The sequence below is a fragment of the Onychostruthus taczanowskii genome, unplaced genomic scaffold (genome assembly GCF_017590055.1).
Source record: "Onychostruthus taczanowskii isolate IOZ18803 unplaced genomic scaffold, ASM1759005v1 scaffold24, whole genome shotgun sequence".
Lineage (NCBI taxonomy): Eukaryota > Metazoa > Chordata > Aves > Passeriformes > Passeridae > Onychostruthus > Onychostruthus taczanowskii.
In genome coordinates this window covers 11357796-11379916 of record NW_024499684.1, presented here as the reverse complement: position 1 = coordinate 11379916, position 22121 = coordinate 11357796, and the positions used below count along the sequence as shown (strand labels likewise).

The 22121-nt window shown below is 44.2% G+C and overlaps 1 protein-coding gene across 3 annotated transcripts in view; it reads left to right on the top strand.

Annotated features, from left to right (window-relative positions):
- Positions 1-22121, top strand: part of FGF12 (fibroblast growth factor 12) — a 218665-nt gene that overhangs the window by 141264 nt on the left and 55280 nt on the right. For all 3 annotated transcript variants that reach the window (XM_041405875.1, XM_041405874.1, XM_041405873.1), the window contains exons 2-3: positions 490-600; positions 7447-7550. In XM_041405875.1, the coding sequence (XP_041261809.1) occupies positions 490-600; positions 7447-7550 (215 nt within the window). The remainder of the gene's footprint in view (positions 1-489; positions 601-7446; positions 7551-22121) is intronic.

Sequence of the window (22121 nt, the reverse complement as noted above, 5' to 3'; positions counted from 1 at the left end):
GCTCTGGGTTTACCACTGTAAACCAGTGATTTACATAGCTTTCTATTGGCATAAAACTGGCGCTGCATGATAGTGACTCAACCATACAAAAAAGCAAGGTGGCTGGCTTCACAAGCAGAATAAGAAACAATGAGCACATTCTTTGTAACAGTGTTAGCAAATACTCTTCTGAACAAGTGGCATATTCTAAATACATCAACTGTCTAAATACTTCCATTTGGTAGGTAACTTTCAGAGAACTGATGTTCCATAATCTGTTTCTACTGCACCAAGTATGCATTTCATTTTACCTGCTCATCCGATCTCAATTATATTTGCCTGTCTGTGTATTATATGTGAATATTTTACAGCCATGCTTGGAAGGAATCACTGAAAGCAGTCTTACCTGCCAAGCACTTCTACGTTTACTCAGGGCTTAATGGGAGACAAGCAAATTTGGTCTTGTGCTACTCAGTATATCTTATAATAATTATTATTTTTATTTTGCAGAACCCCAGCTGAAAGGAATTGTGACAAGGTTATTCAGCCAGCAGGAATACTTCCTGCAGATGCACCCAGATGGTACAATTGATGGGACCAAGGACGAAAACAGTGACTACAGTAAGAAAAATTAGCCTGTTTTGCAACCCAATTACAATCAAATGCATCACCTAGTGGGTCTCACTTGTTCAACTTCATTTTTGAAAAGATCAAATTAGGAGGAAGACAGCTGTTTTCTGCATATTTTTTTCTATCTATCTGTCCCCTTTAAATCTTGCCAGTATAATTTCATATGTTTCCTCTCCGATCTTCTTCCCTCCTGCCCCGATTCTGTAACTGCCATCTGGGTGGGGTGGAGAATAAAACCCATGATTTGAATTGCTGCCAGAAGAGAAAGGAGATTATATTTATACACATGCCACGTGGGTAAAGGATACGGGGAATTCTCTCTCCAAGGAGAAGAGGAGAAAATTGTTTTCACTATTTTAGCCTCAAAAATTCAGCAAGCATCAGGAATTTCTAGGCTGGAGAAAAGCAGCTGTTCGCTGAAGTCTCGTGCTTTGAGGCTGGTGTAGGGGCTGTGAGGGTATCAAATGACCTTGTCAAAGAAGGTCATCTTCCAAAACCCTGTTCAAAAGGATTGGGTTTGTGCTGGACAACAAAGGGCAGCAGAGCCACACAGTTTAAAAACCATGGCCATGTGCAGGAGCCATACAGGTTTAAATGCACGCAAAACAGTAGTCAATCTTCCTTTTGAAGAGAAAGTTGTTTTGTCAATGCTAAAACTCTTCAAAAGGTTAAAAAAAGGTGTAGAATATTTTCGGCAGCATCTCTGCATTTCATAGGCATCAGAGTGCTGTCCCTGAGTGGGCTCAGATCCTTGCTGCCACAAATTGCATCAACAGGGTAGGATTCAAGTCTTGCTTTGTCTTCTCTATGTTGATTTGGAGCTCCCTGTACCACTGCTAAAAGGGTATTTAACCTGGCCAGATTGGCCAGTCGTTATTAGAGGTGAACAAATGTTAATCTGTCTGGTAGGGTTGATGGAAGCAAACTTCATGTACTTTGTGAAAGGAGGAGCCTGCTTGATTTGCAGACAAATTTTGGTCTAATTCAAAGAAGCTCCTGGTTGAATCGAAGGTGACATTCCTCCAGGAAGGCAGAGGGGCTGCACGTGAGGGGTGTCTGTAGGGGTGCAGCATTGGCATTGTCCTGTGAAGGTGCACTTGGACAGGGGTGCCAGGTGGCTGCAGCCCCACATCCCTGGTGTTTACCCCATCCCCAGGAAGCTGCAGGGTGCAGTAGCAGGAGCATGCTGTGTTCTGGGGCTGCCCTGCTGCAGGCAGCTCAGGGCTGAGGGTCCATAGAGGAGAGAGGAGCTGTGGGAAGATGGTGACTGAAATTGCAGGTGGCTGGCAAAGCCCTTGTGGAATGACTCAGGAGGCTGCATCCACCAGAGATGTGGCCTGTATCAAATGCAAATGTCAGGTTTTAGTCCTTTTTCATACACTCATACTGAAGAAATTAAATACTGCAAATTGCAATAAGACAATTTTTGATTTATGTGTGGAGCAGGAGAATCTGTGGACTTAGACACACACACTTCTACACTCAGACTCAGGAGGTCTCCTTCAAAAGTCTGGCCTTGAGATACAGACAGACACCAACACATGGGGTGAGTTCAGTGGGCTGTATTAGCTGCCTTTTCTTAAAGGAAGAAGACCTGGGGTGTTCTTAAACTGCAGAAAATCCCATTGGAGGCCTATTTGTCAAAAATATGGGAAGATATGCTAGAGATGACAGAGATTCATTGCCCTCATCTGTCATGGAAGACTGAACAACAAAGTAATGGGCTTAAATGGGAGCAGGGATGAATTTAGGTAAACAGCAGAGAGATGTAAGAGCAGTTCTGCAATATTTCAGAGTGACAGGGGAGATGAGGGAAGCTGCTGCATTCTCAGTGGTTGCAGGGGAACCTCCTGAGTTCCCGTGGCTGAGGCTGGGCCCCAGTTGCCCAAAGAGCTGTGGTTTATATATCGCCCCCAGAAATGTCAGAGAGGAGTTTGGCCAGGTGCTGACTACTTGAGAGCTGCTTCCACCCAGTGTTCTTAACTGGAAATAGATGGGCTGAAGTACACTTCTAGAGTGTAAATTTATCTGGTGAGATGGCAGCCCTGCCTCAGCAGCTTGGTGGGACAGGAGGCATCTCACTGAAGTGTGCCAAGCCACTGGCTCAAAGTCAGGGACTATGCTGGAAAGTTTAGGCAAGTTTTTGAGAGAAGATTGAAGCCAAAGAATTCGCCATCTACTGATCTCAGGGGATCTCAAAAGAATCCAACCTGGTAATATTTGGCTCCTGAAAATGAAATTAGGACTGTGCTTTATTCAGTTTTATATAGCTTTTTACCACATGGTCTCATCAATAAATCTTCAGTGTGAATGAACATTTTAGAATATATAAAGCTTCCAGTTACAGCTTTGAAATGAAATCACATTTTGCACTTTGGAAGTGCCAAAATAAAGCTGACTGCCTTTTTTATTTTCTCTTCCTCCAAAAAAATCTCAAATTTTGACCAGAAGAATGTCAAAAGTTACTTGTCTAAGTGAACAGCTTACAGACTCGCTTCACTTCAGTTTTCTGTTTTGAAGTGCTTCTGCAGAAGATTCCTGACCAGCCAGTCAGAAGTGTGTGCAAGAGCACAACTCATCAAAGACTAGATAAATAATATTTTCCCATCCATGAAGAGCGGTTGGTTAACTTGCATCCACGGTGGGGAAGGGCACTCTAGAGAGCCACAAGAGGATCCTTCCCACCCTAGATGACCATCTATTCTCCACACAGAAGTCATCTTAGCACAGTTAAACAGCTGGTGAACACCGTGTTCCATACATTGCTTTGTGTTCTGTATCCCCACACTGATTATTCAAATTAGCTTTGTGAAAGGATGCATAATTTTCATGGAATACATTAGGTTGGCTTACTCTGACAAAATAAATGTTTAAAATGAGACACACCATGTCCCTCAGATACATCTGATGGAATTAAAAGTTCTAATAAAAACCCAGTTATTTATACAAGAGGAACTGCTAATATTTAAGCAATTTTAAAATTAATTATCTGTTGCCCATTTTTTGTATGTTCTTGAAGCTGATGGCATTTATTTTCCACCTCCTCTCACTTAAAGAAAAAAAAAAACCCAGAAGCCAAATTCTAATGGCATTTGAACGGGCATCCATCCAGCTTCCCAGGAGCCAGCACTTGGGACATCTGTTCCTTCTGCCATGCTGTTAGAGACGTGCCATCTCAATGTAAGCAAGGGGGCACATTCTCTGGCTACTGCCATTGGCACATGTGAAGAGTTTTCTTCCCACTGGAGTGCATTTTCGTGGTGTAGGGCCCCTGTTTGTGTTTCTCCTGTGATGTATGAACCCCAGCTTGGGGCAGTATCTTTTCCTCCCAGCTTCAGTGATCTCAGATGGCCTTTTAGGGCTCACTGCTGCTGTCAGTGCTTGCATTGTTATTGCTCTCCCCTGGGCTGAGCAGGGTAATGCCCCTTCATAACTGCAAGTGGACTTGCAGTTATGAAGGGGCATAATCTGTCTGCCCACATAATCCTGCTGAACATCTGAAAAGCTTTGGCAAATGGACAGTACAGAAAGGATAGGTGAATCGGACTGACCAGGTGTAAACAGCCCAGCATATCTAGGCTATTTTTTGGGGATTTCCTGCCAGAAACACCAAAATATTAAAGAGGCTTGCATTCCAGCATCCCACTTGGGTTATCTTCAGCTGTACAGAGCCTTGTCGAGTTCTTTCAAACATTTCTAGCAATGAGCTATTCCATAACCTCTCGGGTTCCAGTGCTGCACTATTTTCTTTGTAAAGAATTTTCTTCATATCCAGTCCTCATTTCTATTTAAGGCTTTTGTCTAGTGCCTCTTGTCTTCTCATTGTGTTCCTCTGAGAAGAATCTTTGCCTTCTTTGAGTTAAGCAAATGCAGTTCCCTCTGCTTCTTCTTTAATTATGTGTTGCGCCAGACCCTCTTGATCATCTCAAGCCTTCCTCACTCCCTTCAGGACCTTAATCCTCACCACCTCATGCACTGAGGCTGCTCTGGCCTATTGCATCCTCCATCAGTTCTTTGCTGTTCATGTGCAGCACAAATGTCTTGCTCAAGAGCAAATCACCTATTATCATTTACTTTAGCTCCTCTGACTTGCTGCTGTTTAAAGCTGAGCGCATCTTGTACATGGCAGGTCTTGCCTCACTCTTCCCTTTCTGTAGATAACTTAGACCCATAGGGAGTCATGCATTCAGAATTTAGCTGATAAATTACCATAACATAACAGTGACAATATACTCATGCATTTAGGACTGGAGTGTGCTAGAAGTAGTAGGGTCAGGTGTAAATACCACTGGTTGAAGATGGTAAGATGTAATGAAAGAAAAGGGGCACAAATATTCAACCTCTTCAAGTTTTTTCCCTTTTGCCCATGAAGTAAAATAGCATGTTCCTTCCATGAAGTTGCAGATTGCACAGAATATGTGCCATGTGCAGTAAAGAAACAGTTTTAAAAGCATTTTTAAATCTTTCTCACTTCAGCACACTCAGTGTACACTTATAATCTACCTCAGCTAGTCCTATTTCCTGTTTTCAAATCTGCTGTTTCAAATTAATGAGAATTTTTTTGAGATGAAAAATGAGACCTCTTGCTTTTGAGGTTGATTGAGGGGTTTCCCTCCATTTTTACATTCTTACTTTTAAGATTATAAGCTTTTAAATCTGTTCAAAATATGAAATATTTGGAAGCATCATAGTAAAAGGTATCAACTTCTACAAAGGCATTTCTAGATTGGAGTGCAGACATTGCTCTGGGAATTTACAGACTCTTGATTGACCCAAACCACTGGTTTTTTAATGGAAGAAGATATTTGCTTCCTAAAACTTCTTTTGGCTGCCAGTTACCTCTGTCAGCTTTGTGTCCTTATGCTTGCCTGCCCACTTGCTCCCCTGCATTAGAGGAGGACATACTCAGCCATGATTGTGGGTGCACCAGGGTCCCCGGGAGTTTGGGAAATGGCAGTGGTCCTCCTGCTGTAGCACAGCACAATAGGATTGTTCCTTTGCTCCCTTTGCAGGTAGAGGTGGAAAGAGATTTGGAGACACATGGGTGCTTCCAAGTGGAACTTCTCAACCACTAATTCTGGGTGTTATCACCTTGCTGCCTAATGAATGCTTTGAATGGTCTGTCACAAGTTTCCTATGCAAGACAAATTGGCTGTAGGAAATGAATGATGATGCCCATTTTGTTTCATTATTAGCAGTAATATGCTCCATTTTTCAGTAGGAGGAAGAAATAGGGAAGGGGAATTGCTTATAGACTTGTTAATTGCAGAAGGTTTTAGACCTTCATGGTCAGGAGAAAGGGATAGGCAACACTTCTAATGCTGAGTAGTTACTCTGGGATGTGTTCTTCTTGTCTAAGGACAGTACCAGGGTAGCACTGTCCTTGACTCCAGTTATTCACAGACCAATACCCAGCCTGGACTGCATTTTCCATATACATCTATTAACATTCTCCCCCAAAAATACACATACTGGCACTGGATTTGGTAAGACTTCAGCACATGCTTTGATGTTTTATGGAACATGGTGTACAAAAGCACAAGAAGAGGCTGAGATGAGGGGTTTTTTCACTAGACTTGAGGTGTCTCCATTTTAGGCAGCTCTTTGAGGGGAGTTATTCAGTCTTCCTTGGGAATTAAGTGAAGAAAAAATTATATTCATATACACTGGAATTTATTGATCCTCTTTTGGAGGCAACCCTGAAACCAGCACAGCCAAGACACCTGGTAGATGTCCTGAGCAAAGTGCCATTGCATATTCTTGTTTCAGGGCTGTTGTGTAGGAAGAGACCTTGAGTGAAGTATTTCCACTGTGTTTGTGCTTATATTTCTGCCTGACCCTGTGCCCATCTTTCCCTATCTTCAGCTTCCTGGGATGAGTTCTAATTAGCTCTTTGTAAGCTGAAGCACAAGGGATCCTAAACATCTAAATACTCTTGTCCTATAAAGCTCAGTAGAAACAAAGCCATGCTAATGCTTCAGTGCTCAGTCTATCAGTGCTGATAATAGTCTCCTCTTTGAGCCCATGCTGTTAGAAATGTAGCAAAAGCCTGACAGTACATTAATGTATATACTCATGGGAAGAGTCTTTCAGTGAGATACAGGGTCTGTCGGGTGGGAATCAAGCAATAAAGTAATTAACTGAGAGGAAGTGGTTGCAATGCTTTAATCAATAGGACTGCAGTAAAACTGAATAATTGAAGATCTTGTCCTCCTCTGTCCTCTCCAGTTCTGGTCCTGAATGGGGAGCAGTGCTGATGTCCCAGAGTGAAGCTCTGTCTCTTCTTGAGTTTCTTCATTCCCTTGACAGCTCAGGATCACATGGGCAAACACACAGTCAAGTTAATTTGCATTCTTCTGGCCATGGTCGCTGTCTGTGTACGCTTTTAGCATATGGCAAATGCAGGAAAGTGTGACTAGGCTTAAATTTGTTTCAGGGGGAGCTAAACTGAGTTGTGTTGTTGTGTTTGCCACAGGCAAAGTCTGTCTATGTGCATTTGATACTTGCCCTGGCTCAGCTGGCCCTCAAAAAGCCATCACGATGCTCTTGCTTGGGAGCACGGATGAGCCCTTGGCATTGCAAAGGCAGTGATCAGACAGACTGATGGGTGTGTTAAGGCATTTGGGAGGCAGCCAAACTCAGTACTCTTAAAAATTTCCTTTCACCATCAGCTCCATGGCTGCAGTCCTTCCCTGTAGCTGGAAGCAGGATGCTTGATCCTAGTGCAGCCACTTTTGTGAAGAGGTAGGAGTGGGGTGGGCTGGCCCTGGGGCAAAATCAGCAGTGGCCATGTAGGGTGATATGTCCATAACATTTGCTTTTCTTTTCCTTCCACAGCCCTTTTCAATCTAATTCCTGTGGGTCTTCGCGTGGTGGCAATCCAAGGGGTGAAGGCAGGTCTGTACGTTGCCATGAATGCTGAGGGATATCTCTACAGCTCAGTGAGTACTTTGCACTGTTGGGCTCCTGGAGTTTTGTAGGTGGGAGGAAGCAGACTGCGCTGGGACTTCCAGCTTTTCCTGAAACCAGTCACATATCAGCACACCTTTACAAGCAGGAGCAGGGGGAGCTGCTGCAAGACCATGCAGTATTCACTTAATAGAATCTCCATGGAGATTCATGGCAATATTTCCTGACCTGTGAAGATACACTTTTGGTTCCTTTAAGTATGTACTTAATGTAGGTCACGTTGTTGAGGTGTTTTTATAGAGGTGGCTGGTCATATTCTGATTTCTCATTTGTGAAATGGCATGGACTCACTGGAATTGCTTCTGAATTGCACCCGATAACTGATCATAGGTGGTACCCCAATCGGTCATACTCTGCTTTTGACTGCAGTGTAAATCCACAGCAATGCCATGACTCTCTTAAAAGGGCTCTGGACTATTCTGTTAGCAGAAATTCCCTGTATTTGTGTGGTCTTTTTAATGCACATAAAAGATAAGTGCAGCAATTTTTGCCGACTAATTCCCTTATAACTTTCTTAGATGGCATGAAAGGGCATGAGGTTATTCATAAGATTCTCATTTAAAGTAAGTAATTGATTTTCACAGTGAATAATTGATTCGGTGATTTATTAAATATGGCAACCCTTTGCCAGAATTTTTATGCTTCAAATAACTTTGTTCTAGTTCTACATAGTAAAAAGGGATAGTTAATAATACACTTCTCATTTCTGTAGTTATGATAGCTTTACAGTGCATAGCCAGATTCTAATCTCATCTGCCTTTGTGTAAATTTACAGTGCAGTGATTCTGCTCTTGTCTGGGCACTTACTTTTGCTTCAGAAGTCTTGTGAGCATGACAGTGGGACCACTGAAAGGACGGCAGTTTGGGTTGCTCTATGCAATTTTTCATTACTTTTATCTTCCATCTTTGTTCCTGGTCAGTTTTATACTGGTCACATGATTGAGATTTCCCCTTTTCCCCTGGGATATGACAAGGCTCTGTCTCCCCAGCAGCTCAGGGTAGGAAGCAAGTGGAGGTGTTAGTATGCCTGGCGAGATAGGTCTCAAAACTGGCTGCTTGTCAAGAAGAGACAGAGAGATCAGTCTGGATCTCTGTGGATGCCAGACGTTTCCTGTTCTTTCATAGCCCAGTAAACATAATTGACTGCTTCTAAATAAATTAAATTGGTTTACTAACAATGAAAACTTCCTTTCTTTGTAAAGCTATCAGAGTCCTGAAGGTAATACCAAGCATGGTGTGGTACTGCATTATTGTGTGTATGTCCGTCTGGGCACATTGTCAGGGGCTCAGGACTGATGCTTTGCCCTGTTTGTGCAGTGCAGAACACAGTTCTGGCCCAGTGCTGAGGCTCCTTGTACCATCAGTATGCTGTAAGTGAGGATTGCAGGAAATCAGAGTGTGTCTCAGAGCCACAGCCAGCCAACAGGTTTGTCTTGGACCAATGAGTGGTCATCATTTTCTGAACAAGTAGTGCAGGGGAGGGAAAGGTGTGGGTCTTGGGAAAAAGAAGAGTTGAAAAAATGATGTTTGACAGCTGAGAGACTAGAGGAGATGCAGAGAAAAATTTTCTCTCTCTAGTAGTAGTGAGACACGATATAAAGGGTGGGAGGGACACACCAAGAGGTGGTAGACAGCAGGAAGACCATGCTGTCCAGGAAACACATCTGTTAGTCATTTCAAGTATCCTAAAAGGCACCAGATCACACATGTATTCAAATGAGGGAGATTTAATGGGCTTGCTTATTTCCAACAAGTGTGCCTGTCTTGAGTAGGAAGGTTAATCAGGGAAGGCTGATGGGGAAGGATGCACTGTGATGGCCGGTGGTTAATGAAGTGAACCTCATTACATGCCACAGCTTGATGGCATTGAGCTCTGTCTGAGCTAATAAGAGTGAAACTGTTCATTTTATCAATGTGATCCAAGGTTTCTGCTCGCAGTAAGTATGTGATGCTCTGCTCCAGGGTGATGGACCTTTTTGGATACTTTCCTTGTGATGACTGGTGGCTCTGTCTTTGTCTTACAGCAGTAAATTAATGAATTCACTGTGCTTGGGAGCAAACCCCAAGGCAAGAAAATAGAAAATTTGTGGATAAAGTGTGTTAGGAGCAGGGAGTGTGGGTCAAGCTCATCATAAAGGACAAGGGATGAGATCAGGATGCCATGAAATAACTATGTCTGAGAAGAGCTCAGAACCTGTTTAGGCAGACTCTTTTGGATGCTGCAGGTTTCCGTGTGGGGTCCCCAGGCCATGCTGCCTGGACCTCATTGCTGATCACACCAAGGGACACATTGTCCCTAGTCTTTGCTTAGCAGACCCTAAACTACAGATTTGTTCTGTGTACCTGTTTTGGTTTTTTTTCACTAGTCTTTTTGGGGGGATTTCTGAAAAAAATGGGTCAACATTCCCCACAGATATCGTTCACTCACATGAGCCAATTGATAAATGAATTGCTTGGCTGCCTTCCATGCTTCGTGGAAGCTCTGTAAGGACTTCTTAGAACACCCTCAAGTCCAGGACTGGTTTCAAATAAAATTGTCCAGGGTACTGTTTTTTTATCCTGTTTGTTTGTTTTTGGTTTGCGTTGTGGTTTTTTCCCTCCTCTTGAACCCAGATTGATGCTGTAACTGAACATGTCATCACTGTGGGTTTGTTTTGGTTTTGTTTTGTGGGGCTTTTAGTGAAGTTTAATCTCTGTGTGACAGCTGAGGTCTTGGCTGACATCCTCTGTCCTGGATCAAGCCAGAGGCTGTTATCAGCCTGGTCTTAGGGAGGCTTGTGCCAGCTCCTTCTGAGTTTAGGCCAATGGGCTTTTGAATGAATGGGCTTAGAATAACCAGCCCCTGGAAAAAGTCTTCCTTCTGTTGATTAGCACAAAAGTAGGGCTGAGCAGAGTCCTCTAAAGCCAAACGTGGTGAGACAGCATTTCCTAGAAACTTGCAAGACCTTCTGATGGCTTGGCCACATCACTACCTTCAGCAATGAGTTTTCTCATCCCTGCCTCATCTGTTCAGGCAGGGATAGTGTCAGGCTGGGTTGAAGCCAACCACATATTCCTAGCCAGCTTTAGAGGCCTAAATTTATTAGATGCTAAACCTTTGTTTGGGAAGCAGCTGTTTGGGACTTGTGCATTTCTTACTCACGCTAGATACCTGATTTAGTTTCCCCCAGACTAGGTTATTGCTATCTCTGAGGTCGACATGGGAATTAGGTGATAAGCAGACAAGAAAATCATGCTTTGGCTGGAGGCATCCTGCTTTGCAGAAAGTAGGATGCAAGCCACTGTCTGCATAGCAAGCTTGTGGAGTCATTGGTGTGTTCTGTTTGGATTACCTGTAATATACAGCAGCTGTAAATTCCCTGAGGGTGCACAAAGGTTTCAATCAGCACCTGTTCTGGGGTGGGGCTTGACTCTCCTGAAGATCCACTGTTAGCATTTGATGCCAAAGTAAAAATGCACAGAATGAATGAAGGGGAGTGGGTATAACTTACAGTGCCTCAGCACTTGGGAAGAATCTGAGACCACAGGCTGGTTGTTGCACAGTGTTCAGAAACATGGAATAAAGAGGTCTGTCCTGCTCCAGTGAGCCTAATCCTAACGGGACGAGACTCAGAACATGCTCTCTTGTCTGTCTGGAGTTAATAGTTCCAGCACCAAATTAATTTCCACTCCTGTGTAACTTTGTGAAGTTTCTCCCCTCAGTTCCCCGCTTTCCCTCTGTTATTCCTTCAACACCTCACAGGGCCATGGGAAAGGGAGTGCTTGTGAAGTATTTTGTCTGGAAGGCAAAGCTGGTTTTCCTGGAGCAGATCATTGTCATGGGGCTGTAGAGTCTCCACAGGTCCACCCAATCACTCCAAGTACACTGAAAGTGCATCTCTCAATATGATGATATCTATAATTCAGTGGCATTGCAGCTGGAATTGGTTTTGCCCCAAGTACAAAACACTTCTCTTCTAAAATGTATTGCTCTCAGATATTTCTTGTTGTTTAACTTGGAGTTCTAATTATTTTTGAAATGGCAAATTGTGATGCATAATTTATTGGGAAGATGTAGAAAACCCTAGCAGAGATAGAGAATACAGAGGGAAAATAAATGGGTCACTTACAGGAGCTCACTATGGTTTTTCAATATAAACCTATGAGTTTGAAATGCTGAAATTAGAGCCTGAATCACTTCAAAGATTCCTGCTAATAAGGGAATGATTATGCACAATGAAAAAAAAATTCTAAGCAGCATTGAGAAAACCCCAGTCATGCTAAAAGCTCAGTGTGTCTTTGCATTTTCTTTTCCTCTCCTTTTTTCTGCTTTATCATTTTGCATAATAAACATGTCTTGAATAATAATGAACAAGCATCTGGGGAAGTATGTATATTAACTGTATTTTTAATCTGCTTGCCATGCTATAACTATTTTGCTACAACTCCTCTAGGGTTGCTGCACTCCTGTTTATATCACTCCAAGGTCAGGGGCTGGAATCAATAATACTGCATTCTCTCCCCTAATAGGCTTGGGGTGTTAAACCTGCCCCTGCCAATTCAATTTCTCTAATTCTTGTTTGATCTCCAGTGGTGCCAGTTGATTTGGTCAGAAGTACCAATAGGCCAGACAGGTATCCTGGACATTTTGCAAACCTTGTAAGAAAGCACACTTGTTGAGGGATTCCCTAGTTTACAGGCCTCATTAGGAAGCCAGGTCAGTGGAGGGGGAGAGAAATATCTCAAAGGCAAAGCACAGCAATGTAATGTGCCTTTAATTTCTCTCCAGAGTATCTACTCTTCTTCACTGGCTGTTTAAAGGGGCTCACTGAATGAAGGCATTAACTGGGAGATAAAAAGCTCCTCCTGTCCCCTGACTTTTTCATAAATATAGGAACAAAAATGAATATTCAAGGAAGCAGCAGTCCTGAGAAGAGCCAGCCCCTGGGAACAGATTCCTGCCTTGCATCGAATGTTCCTAAAATACAGATCCTGGCAGGCACCCTGGCCATGCCCTCCTTGTAGCATGGAAACTTGTAAACACACCTCTCATTAATAAAGTGGGCCCTTTCCCCCTGGTGAGATGCTGCCATCCATGTTGTTCACTTGTCAGGTGGAGGAGAGCAGCATGGTGCATTTCTGTGGCTCTTTGGTGGCAGGTTTCTCATCTGGCACCCTGCTGAGGGACCTGTATTCCCTGAACTTCCTAGCTGGTACAGCTCCCAAAGTGAGGATGGGGCTGTGCACCTTGAATTCACATCTGGAATGAGTTAGATCAGACTTTGCTGTTCAAGCAAGAGACCTTCAGAGGAAAAAATCAGTAACAGCAGTGCCTAATCCTGCTTTCTTAGCTGCTGTTACCTTGTCTTATATAATAGCAATACAAATTATAAAGGATAAGTAAGCTTCAATAAAAATATTCTTCTCTTAGCCTGAGTTGCACAGTATATTTAGGAACATACAATGGTCTACCTAACACCAGCTGAGGAGCAGGGATGGGCCATTCCCCTTGTGAGCAGTGGTCTGTCAGTGTTGGAATGAATTATGATCTTTTGTTGAAATTTCATTTTGAAAGAAGACTGGGGGAAAATGCTCCAGAGGTGCTGAGTCATCTCATTTTGATACTTCCCCAAAGAAACATTACAGATTCCCATATTGAATGAACTTTAGAGAGGTTTATATTGCCTTATCATTCCTAATAAAATCAGAACAAAGTGTTTAGATTTTGGTGGAGCATTTTGATCCCACATGATTCCCTTGAAATGTGGAGGGAGGGTAAAACACCGTCAGGGAGGGGTTGCTGTAAATTGAAGTGAAGGCAAGAGTTGAAACCAGAGAGGTGGATCAGTGGAGGCTGGCATCTCCTGCACAGTGTTTGTTTTGCTGATTTCCTTGAGGCCAGACAGGCCTAGCCCTGGATAAGCAGGAATGCAGAGCCTTTGGAGCAGGTGCAGAGCAGCAGTAGCCTTGCAGAGAGCTTACCTGTTTTTGTCCTCTGTGTTGTGTGTGATCAATTAATCACTGTAGGGGAAATGATGAGGTTAAAGCAGAACAGTCAATGGCAATACAAGGTCTGAGTTGGATTTTGGAAGGGAACTCTAACACATGTTTAGACTGAGGACAGGACAGCGTGCAGTGAAGCCCCTGTTTAGCAGAAATTATGTGCAGGTGGAGCATTTATCCCAGAAGGCAAAAACCAAAAGATGACTGTCAAAGTGTCATTCTGGAGAGGTATTTACTGCAGAAGTCCTTTTTGTTCCCATTCCTTTGCATCTTGCTAGCTGGGGGATGCAGGACTGGCTGGTAACTGAGCTCCTTCCTCCACTACCTGGCTAATATTTGGCTTTTCCTAAAACTCTCTGTCCTGCTGTGCTTGTTTTTAATGCCATTTATCCAGTGTCTATTTTGACAATAAATTATTATCAAATAATTTGTCTGTTGTCTGTTTTCCAGAAGTGAAACCTAGACAAAATTCCAGTATATCCTGGGTTACAGTAAGACTATCATTAACATTTTGTTTTGTAGTGGATGGAGGACAAATTTTGTCCTCCCTGAGTCCAGGACACTGATATGAAAAGAAGCAAGGAAAGTTTTGAGTGAGGATATGTTTGACTGAGGTCAGGTGTGTGTTAATGAAATGATTTGGATGTCTTTTCTAATAATACCAAACTCAAATACAGAATGGATAAAACTAGGAAATGGTGTACATTTTCCAAACAGTGACTAACAGTTCTGGAGGTGAAAGCAGGAGAGAGGCTAAAAAATCTAAGGAAAAAACTTTACTGACTGTGTGCATGTAATTATAACTGTGAGCCAAGTGATAGAAAACTTCAGAAATGGGGAACATTGAATTGTAATGCTGTTTTCCAAGGAAAAGGAAGAGAGACTAAGCCCCTGGGCTATTTCAAGACAGACTGGCTGAAACAGTGGGGAATGTAGGGTACTGTAGCAGAAAGGCCTGGATGGGACCCTGAACTATCCCTGCTTTGCTGTCAAAGGGTAATGTCCTGACTAAGCATTTGCAAAACAAAAATAATTTTATTGAGGTCTCTGGATCACTGGAATTCAGTTTAGGTACTAGAGACTTTTATTACCATGGATCCCAAGATACAGGGCTGGCTTCTGGCACAGGAACCTCCTGAAATTGTTGAAGTAGACGTGCACAGCAGGATTAGGAACCTGGCCTGAAACACGTGTGTACAATTCAGTGAAGTGCTAGAATTGCACCTTGGTGTTTCCCTGGTCACCCCTGTGGCAGAGATGCAGGCCGTGGGGAGCACCAACCAAATGCACCAAATGCTGCTTCTGGCATCTTTCTGAATGAGACACTCCATGCTGCAAGGAAAACTCCAAATCTACCCATCTTCTCTTGCAGTGTGTGCATCCTTGAAAGGAAGCATGGGGTGGCAGGGGTCTGTGTGCTGCTGTCCCTGCTGCCATGTGTTGTGAGGTGCTGTGTGCTGACAGTGTGCTCAGATCTGCAGAGGCACAGCATGGCCAGCGGGGCTGTGCCAGGAGCCTGAGCTGTGTGGAGAGCAGAGAGGAGCTCAGGGGCACCTTGCCAGCAGCATTGCCCAAAGGCAGCCTGGCAGCAGAGCAGACAGGCAGGACACAGCTCTGTGTCTGCTCCAGGGCCCCCTGAGCCTTGCCTGGTCCTTGCATCTGGCTCATGGCATCTGAGGTGTGCCAGAGCAGCACTGCGAAGGCTGTGTCCTGTGCATGCTGGCCCTGTGACAGTGCTTGGAGGGCGCTGGGAAGGCAGCCTGCAGCAGAGGCAGAGCCTGTCCTGCTCACCCGCCACAGCCACTGCCACAGGGACTGACTTTTTAAAAAATATGCCCAACCCTCCTGGGAGACTAAAAATGTCAGCCTCGAGGGGAAATAGCTGAGTGTGTCAGATTTGCTGGCTGTTTATTTCTAGGGCATTTAATTGTATTAGTCAACTTGTAAATTTTTGAATGAATTAATATCTTCTGTAACACTTGGGGTTTTTTCCATGGTATTTTTTTGCCTCTGGAATGGTTCTAGGGTGGGGCCCACAGGGTTTTGAGATTATGCCATCCAACACCATGGGGACAGGCACATTCAGAGGTCCTTGGTTCTTAAGGGCAGAAAGATGACACAAGACAGTCATTGTTACAATAGAGGCGTTGCTTCACCCTGGACCTTCTGCAGAGCAGGTCAGTTTAGCAATCATCCCAAACCCTCTGCAGCCAGTTAGTTTAACCAACATTCTGCAGAGCAGATTGTTTCACACATGAACCTTAATGTGAGCTCAAACATACACAAAGCTCTCTCATCCCACCTGCTGGTCCTTGTCCTACCCTGGAAGTTGTGACAGTGCAGGGTATCGAGCAGGACACTGCATGTGCTTGTGCATTCCTGTCTGTGCTGTCAGAAATTCTCATCAGCCTGTGGGCTTGGGACCCCTTCAGAGAAGTGTCTAGTGACCCAATGGCCACCAGCCCCACACAGTGGTGCAGTGCAGGAGGGAGTAGTGGGTGCAATCATACAGATGGAGGATTGTGATAAATTTGGGATTTTGAGAATTCCAGTACTAAAGTCATGGCCTCTTCGGCATCATGAATAGGAGGAGAAAAGCCTCACTTCACTGGAGGCTGAGCCCAGACAGGATGATTCAGAGCAGAGTATGGACTTGCAGCTTGGTCCTTCTTTACCAAACTGAAATGAAACACTCTCTGCTGCACCAGCAGTTGTTTTTAGACTGCTTGCAGGACTGGAGAACCAAATAATCATAGTTGGACTGGTACCCCTTAGGCCCTTTATGGTGTATCATCACCTTTCTGCCTGCAATTAGGTTACATGCTTAATCTTTTGTGACTAATTTCATTTGCTTGCAGCAGTTTTGCTGTTCTTTAGTTACACTTCCCAGCAGCTTCTGCTCCTCACCTTAGTTCTGTCATCCTCTCTCCTGTTCCTTTACCATTGCTTACTTTCACATCACTGTGTTTTGGACAACATACCCAAACCAGCAGATTTATCTTAGCAGATGCAAACTGTGTATTCTTATGCCTGTGGTCTTCTCAACAGCTTTTGCTTGATTAACAAACGAACCTTCTTCACTGCTGATGAACTAAGGATTGCATACTGTGTTGTGTGGAGGTTTCTGCTCTACTGTGGAAAAGCCTGACAAGCCCTGTAATGTTTAAATGATAGTAAACTAATTGTTCCTCTGTGAAATCAATAAATCCCTCACACACACACGTAAGTCACAGGTTAATACGGTGTTTGGGCATCTCAGCCATTGAGAAGGCAGTAAGGAGACTATGAGGGTGCCCTGCCACCTTCCACATACTGATGGTGTCTGAAGTGCAGAGGAGCAGTGCTTTTGGAGCAGTGGTAGCCTTTAATGCAGCTCTTCCCTACAAGTTAGGGGATTGCAGAAAGCTGAAAGTATTTTGGTATTCACAATGTGCTCCCCAATCCTCCAAATACATACCTGTGCACCAGCCCCATGCTAAAAGCTTTTTGAAACATGAACAACCTCTTGACATAAATTAGACATGGCACAATGATGGTAAGTCTTTGTCTCCTCAACACTTTCCTCCTGAGAAGACCAAAGGATTTCCTTCTCTTTATAAGACACTTCCTTGGTCAGCTGCTGAAGGCTGCACATCAAATGCATTATTGATAACAGCCCTTGGAGGTTGCATGCACACCTTACAGACTCCCAGCTGCTGTCTGGAGCACTGCAGAGCAATGAATGCAGCTGGACAAAGATTATCTGCTTCTTTCTAAAAACCCCTGAGATAGAAATTGGTATGAATCTCCTGCACAGCCTTTTCTCTCCCACCACTAAATCATTGTAAGCATGAAGGAGGAGAGAAGAAAATGGAAACTCAGGATTTTGAACAAGGGCGTTGAGTGAGGAGGCACCAAAAAAGATAATGTCCAACTTTCTAGACACGTGCAGAGTGGGATGAGGAAAGAGATTTAGCCTAATTCTGACATTCCTTCAAGCACAGTGGCTGTGCTGGGCTGTTGCTTCCCACAGGAGGAATCTGAAGCAAGCAGGTGTTGAGAAAGGCAGTTCTTGGTATTCCTGCTCAGTGTTCAAAACCCGTGCACTCATGCCAGACATGCCTTTAAAGTGACTTTTCTGCTTACGGTGGCTTGAGTCCCCACAAGGTTTCATATTGCTTTAAGTTGATTCATGTGCACTGCAGAGAGGTTCCCCTTTCCTTCCAAGCCTGATGGTGGAGCTGGGGCAGCTGATGGGTTTTGAGCATTGGACTGTACTTGGTGCCAAGGAGAATCATCACCCTCTGCAGCTGGTGCCTGCTGTCTGTTCCCTGCAGCCCAGTCCTCTGTACTGTGTCTATTCCCATGCCAGTGAGGGGGCTGCACAGAGCCCCTTCCTTCCCAGCAGGGCAGGGCACACTGCCAGAAGCAGAACTTTTGCCAGGGATCCAGCCAGCTCAGGAGGAGAGTGCTGTGCACGTGTGCAGCAAGTGGGTTCCATAATGTTGGTTGTTTCCCTCCTAGATCTTAGGAGAAAAGGTCTCACAGCTGTTAATGCTGGCTTGTCCAAAGCAATTCTGTCTTCTTGCACCTCTTCCTACTGCTCTGGGGATTTGGCTGGACAAAGCATTTCTCCTTGATTCTCCTGGCATGCTGCAGAAGCTGTTGCTAAACAGCACTGTCTCTGCTGTCCTTAGAGATACCCTGTGTCTTTTTTACCTCCTGCTTGTCTATCTTCATAGAGGCTCACCACAGTCTTGTCCACAGGAAATGTCTGTAGATGTCCTGCCAGTTCCTCATGGGCTCTCCCATGCTCTCTGATAGTTTTTCACTCAAACTGGCAAATATCATCATGTAGCTAAGGAAACTGAGTGTAGAGGAGTGATGTGATATGCCCAAGGTCATGTGTGGAGACTGGATTAGGCCTTCTGTTCTCCCTGATCCAAATACTTTGCCTTAATTACAAGGTTTCCTTTGTATCAATTTGATTATTTAGGGAACTGGTGCATCAGCAGCAGCACAACTTGTTTGTGTAGTATCTTGTGTCTGAGAAAATCAGTTTGCTTTCAAAGCTGTGCACTGTGTAGGCTGGGATTGCTTTTCCCTCTGTTTTCCCATTGCATTTCTTTTCTGGCTCCTCAGCATTTATGTCCCTAGCAATCATCATTGAAGATAATGGGAGCAGGCAAAAGAACCACAGGAGAGTCGTGCTTTGCCAGCCATCTTCCCTTGCACATCTTAATACCATATGTCAAGTGCAGTTGCTCAGGGTTCCACAGATATCTCTTTTTCAGCCACCCGAGGAGCTGGGGCTGTTTATGGTGTCGGCTTCACAAGATGGCAGGTGGAGAATTAGAAACTGCTCCTGAGAAGCTCAGGATTGCAGCAGTGCTCTGAAAAGAAACACTTGGTAATTGCTGATGCCCCCAGGAGCTGAACAGCCAAGTCTTGCAAGAAAACTGTTTGCAATAACAAAAGCAGGCATGGGTTTTCAGATAGCTTAAAGCCCTGCTTTCAGAGGTATTGAGCACCCAGTACATTCCCTTGCTCTCACTGAGATAAATGTAAGGGTGGCCCTTGTGAGTGCATTTAACTCAGTGTCCACCTTCAGTGAGTGCCACTCGCAGTGACAGCTGGAAGAAACCAGTATCAGAGACAGTTAGCAGAGTGAGCTCTCCAACCACTGAGAAAACGTCTTGGACTGTGCAGGAAAACTTGGTTTTACAGAGCAAGGTTGAGGTCTAGAAACCATCCAGGTGGATTGCTGGGCAGTCTGTCTGGAATTCACAAAGCTTCAGTAGTGCTTACAGTGCTGGTATGGTGCCATGCACTGTGTCATCCCCTCTCCAGGGCATCTCGTGCTATCCAGGCATGACCAGAGACTTAATGTGAGCTGTAGGACAGCTCTAAACTGGTGGTTTTGCTTGGAGGTGGACTGGGTGGGACTTAACAGAAAATTCTGTTCCATAGGGTTTTTTCAGTGGTGGAAGCATGGCTGTAAAGCATCACATATCAAGGCAATCAATGGTGGAAGGACCAGTACAATTTCTGTGGTACTGAAGGATGTATTTTAGTGTCTGCTGTCACTACCACTGGGTTATACCTGGAGCAAACCAGCTGGTATTCATGGTATTCATTAGAAAACTGAAATGAGTGTATTTATTCCAGCATCCCTGAGACTCCTGCTCAATCTCTGGGTAATGTCCAGTGAATGGGGGCATGCTCATGCCACTGCACGTGTGAAAGGCCAACTCCTTTTTGAGGCATTGGATTATGAATTTTCTGTGAATGTTCTTTGTTAATAGTGATTGATGATTTTGGTGAAAAAATGGTAATTCATTAGAAGTAGTGCCTGGTTTAGAAACTGGAAATTACTGTGTCTTTCTGGGATGTGATAGCAAGACTGGCCTGTCTACCTGAAATTTCAAAGTGATGATTTCCAGAAGGAGAGAATTATCCACCTTTTACACAAGAAAGGAGAGGTGTAGAAAAGGGAAAGGCACCTGTTGGCCACTCTTATCTTTGGTTTGTAACTCCTTAGTGGCAAAGCACCCAGGCTCCCATAGCCTCAGCTTCTTGCATGACACAGGCTAATTTCAAGTAGTTTCTAAAATATTTCTGCATCCCCATAGAAGCTTTTCCCTCTGGATTCCAAGTGTGAATGTCTCAAACTTGAGCTGTGCAACAATCTCTGTTTTTGTAAGGAGCTCTGAGAGACAACTTATTAAAGGTTTAACAAAGTATTTTATAGTTTCTTGCATCTTCAGGAGTTTTGTGCAAAGGAGGTCTTTGTGAAAGTTTATTATTCAAATTTGGAGGGATGGAAGGAAATCAATTTCCTTCTTCAAAACTGCATTTTTTCACCTACTCCATTTGCTTATCACTCTCTGCGTTGCCAGGATTATTCTAATCAGATTTCACATACAAAAAATAATAACATAAAAATAATTCTCCTCTTTCAAGGAGGAGGCTTAAGTAAATTAAGACATTGATCAGATTCTGCTCACTGTTGAAGCTGTGAATACAATGGAGGGTACCTGTTGTGGCTGGGGATTCTGTTTGATGCGTGTTTTTTTATCTTCAGAAGGAGGCCAGAAGGAAGGATTGAAATCAGACTTGTCCCTTGGGGTTACTTGGTTAAACCTGTGTTTCAGGTAGCTGCTGGGATGTGGACCTGCAAGGCACATGGCCACAGTCTGACCCAAAGGGGACAAATGGCAGAGAAGGGATGTCTGTGTGGATGCGGGAAGCTGCTCCCGCAACCAGGGCTGCCAGGCTGTGCTTCACCACCACCTCGTGCACTGAGCTGCTGCAAAGGGGAGCCCAGTGTCCAGACTGCTGGAGTGGTTTTGCAAGTCTGTTCTCAGCCTAATGAGCCAAAATGCCAGCCTGTAGCAAGGCCAGAACAGCTTCTCTGCATACAGCTTATTTCTGATTTGGCAGCTGTTTGGGAACCTTATTTGTTCATGTCAAGACTGAAGGCACTCCTATGGGTGCTGCGGCCTTGAGAATCCTTTCATTCTTCCTCAATAAGCTCATTATGAGCTCCTATGGCATCAGAGATTTGCCATGAGCTAAAATGAAAGTGTCTTTCATTAAATACTGCCACAATGAAGTATGTTCACCTCTCAGCATGAGGTCTGGGCTTGTGGGCTTGGTGGACCAAGGCCACTCTGATACTGACTCCGGCCCCTTGTATAACAATCTGTTTTTATTGAGCTGGACAAAGAATAACTCCATATTCCATAGATCCATAGGGATCTTCTTGGTAGTGGCTAAAAGGTGTGGGTGGGTGTTCATACTCAGCCTGGAAGACAATTCACAGGCTCCTGACAGCAGTAGTTTGTTTTTTTTTTGAAGTCCCAGGCACAAAAAGCTTGGTAGTACTATTTAGTAATAAAACAGGCCTACAGTCAACATTTTTAAAGAATGTTGTGTCCCTCTTTGCAGATGGGAGTTTTGTACTTAGGGTGCTCTTACGACAATTTGTAGGGTTCAGCTCCCTGCTTTCAGAGAAATGCCTTGCCTTGACTGGATGATTCAGTTCAGCTGTCTAAACCTGGACATTCCTCTCCCTGTGCATTGTGCCAGCATCCCCTACCTGGCTTCCACAAGACCATGGATCTCCTTTAGGACCTGTGTCCTGCCTACCAGCCCTGTGCATGTCTTGCCTGCCCCAGGACATCTTAGATGGCACTGGAAACCTATGTTGAGGTAACCAGATGGAGCCCTTAATCTCTCTGCCTCAGCTGCTCATCTATATGGTGGAGATAAGATTCCTTTCTTGCTCCCACGGATACAGTGTGGAGATAAGCGTGTTGGTGATTGACAGGCACTCGGATGCTGTGGTAAGGGCACTGTGCAAGAGCTTGATAGATAAGAGAGTGGCTACATGACAGCATGAGATTTTTTCACGTTGTTTTACCTCAGAAGATTTTCTCCTTCACACGTCCTTTACCTATCAGGTTGTTATTGCTCTGAAAGAGATGAGCTTACACGAGTCTCTCACACCTGAAGCCTTGCAGGGTTGACATTGCTCCAGACCTAGCTAGGTTTCTCTCTGCGTTCAGGCATCCTGTCCC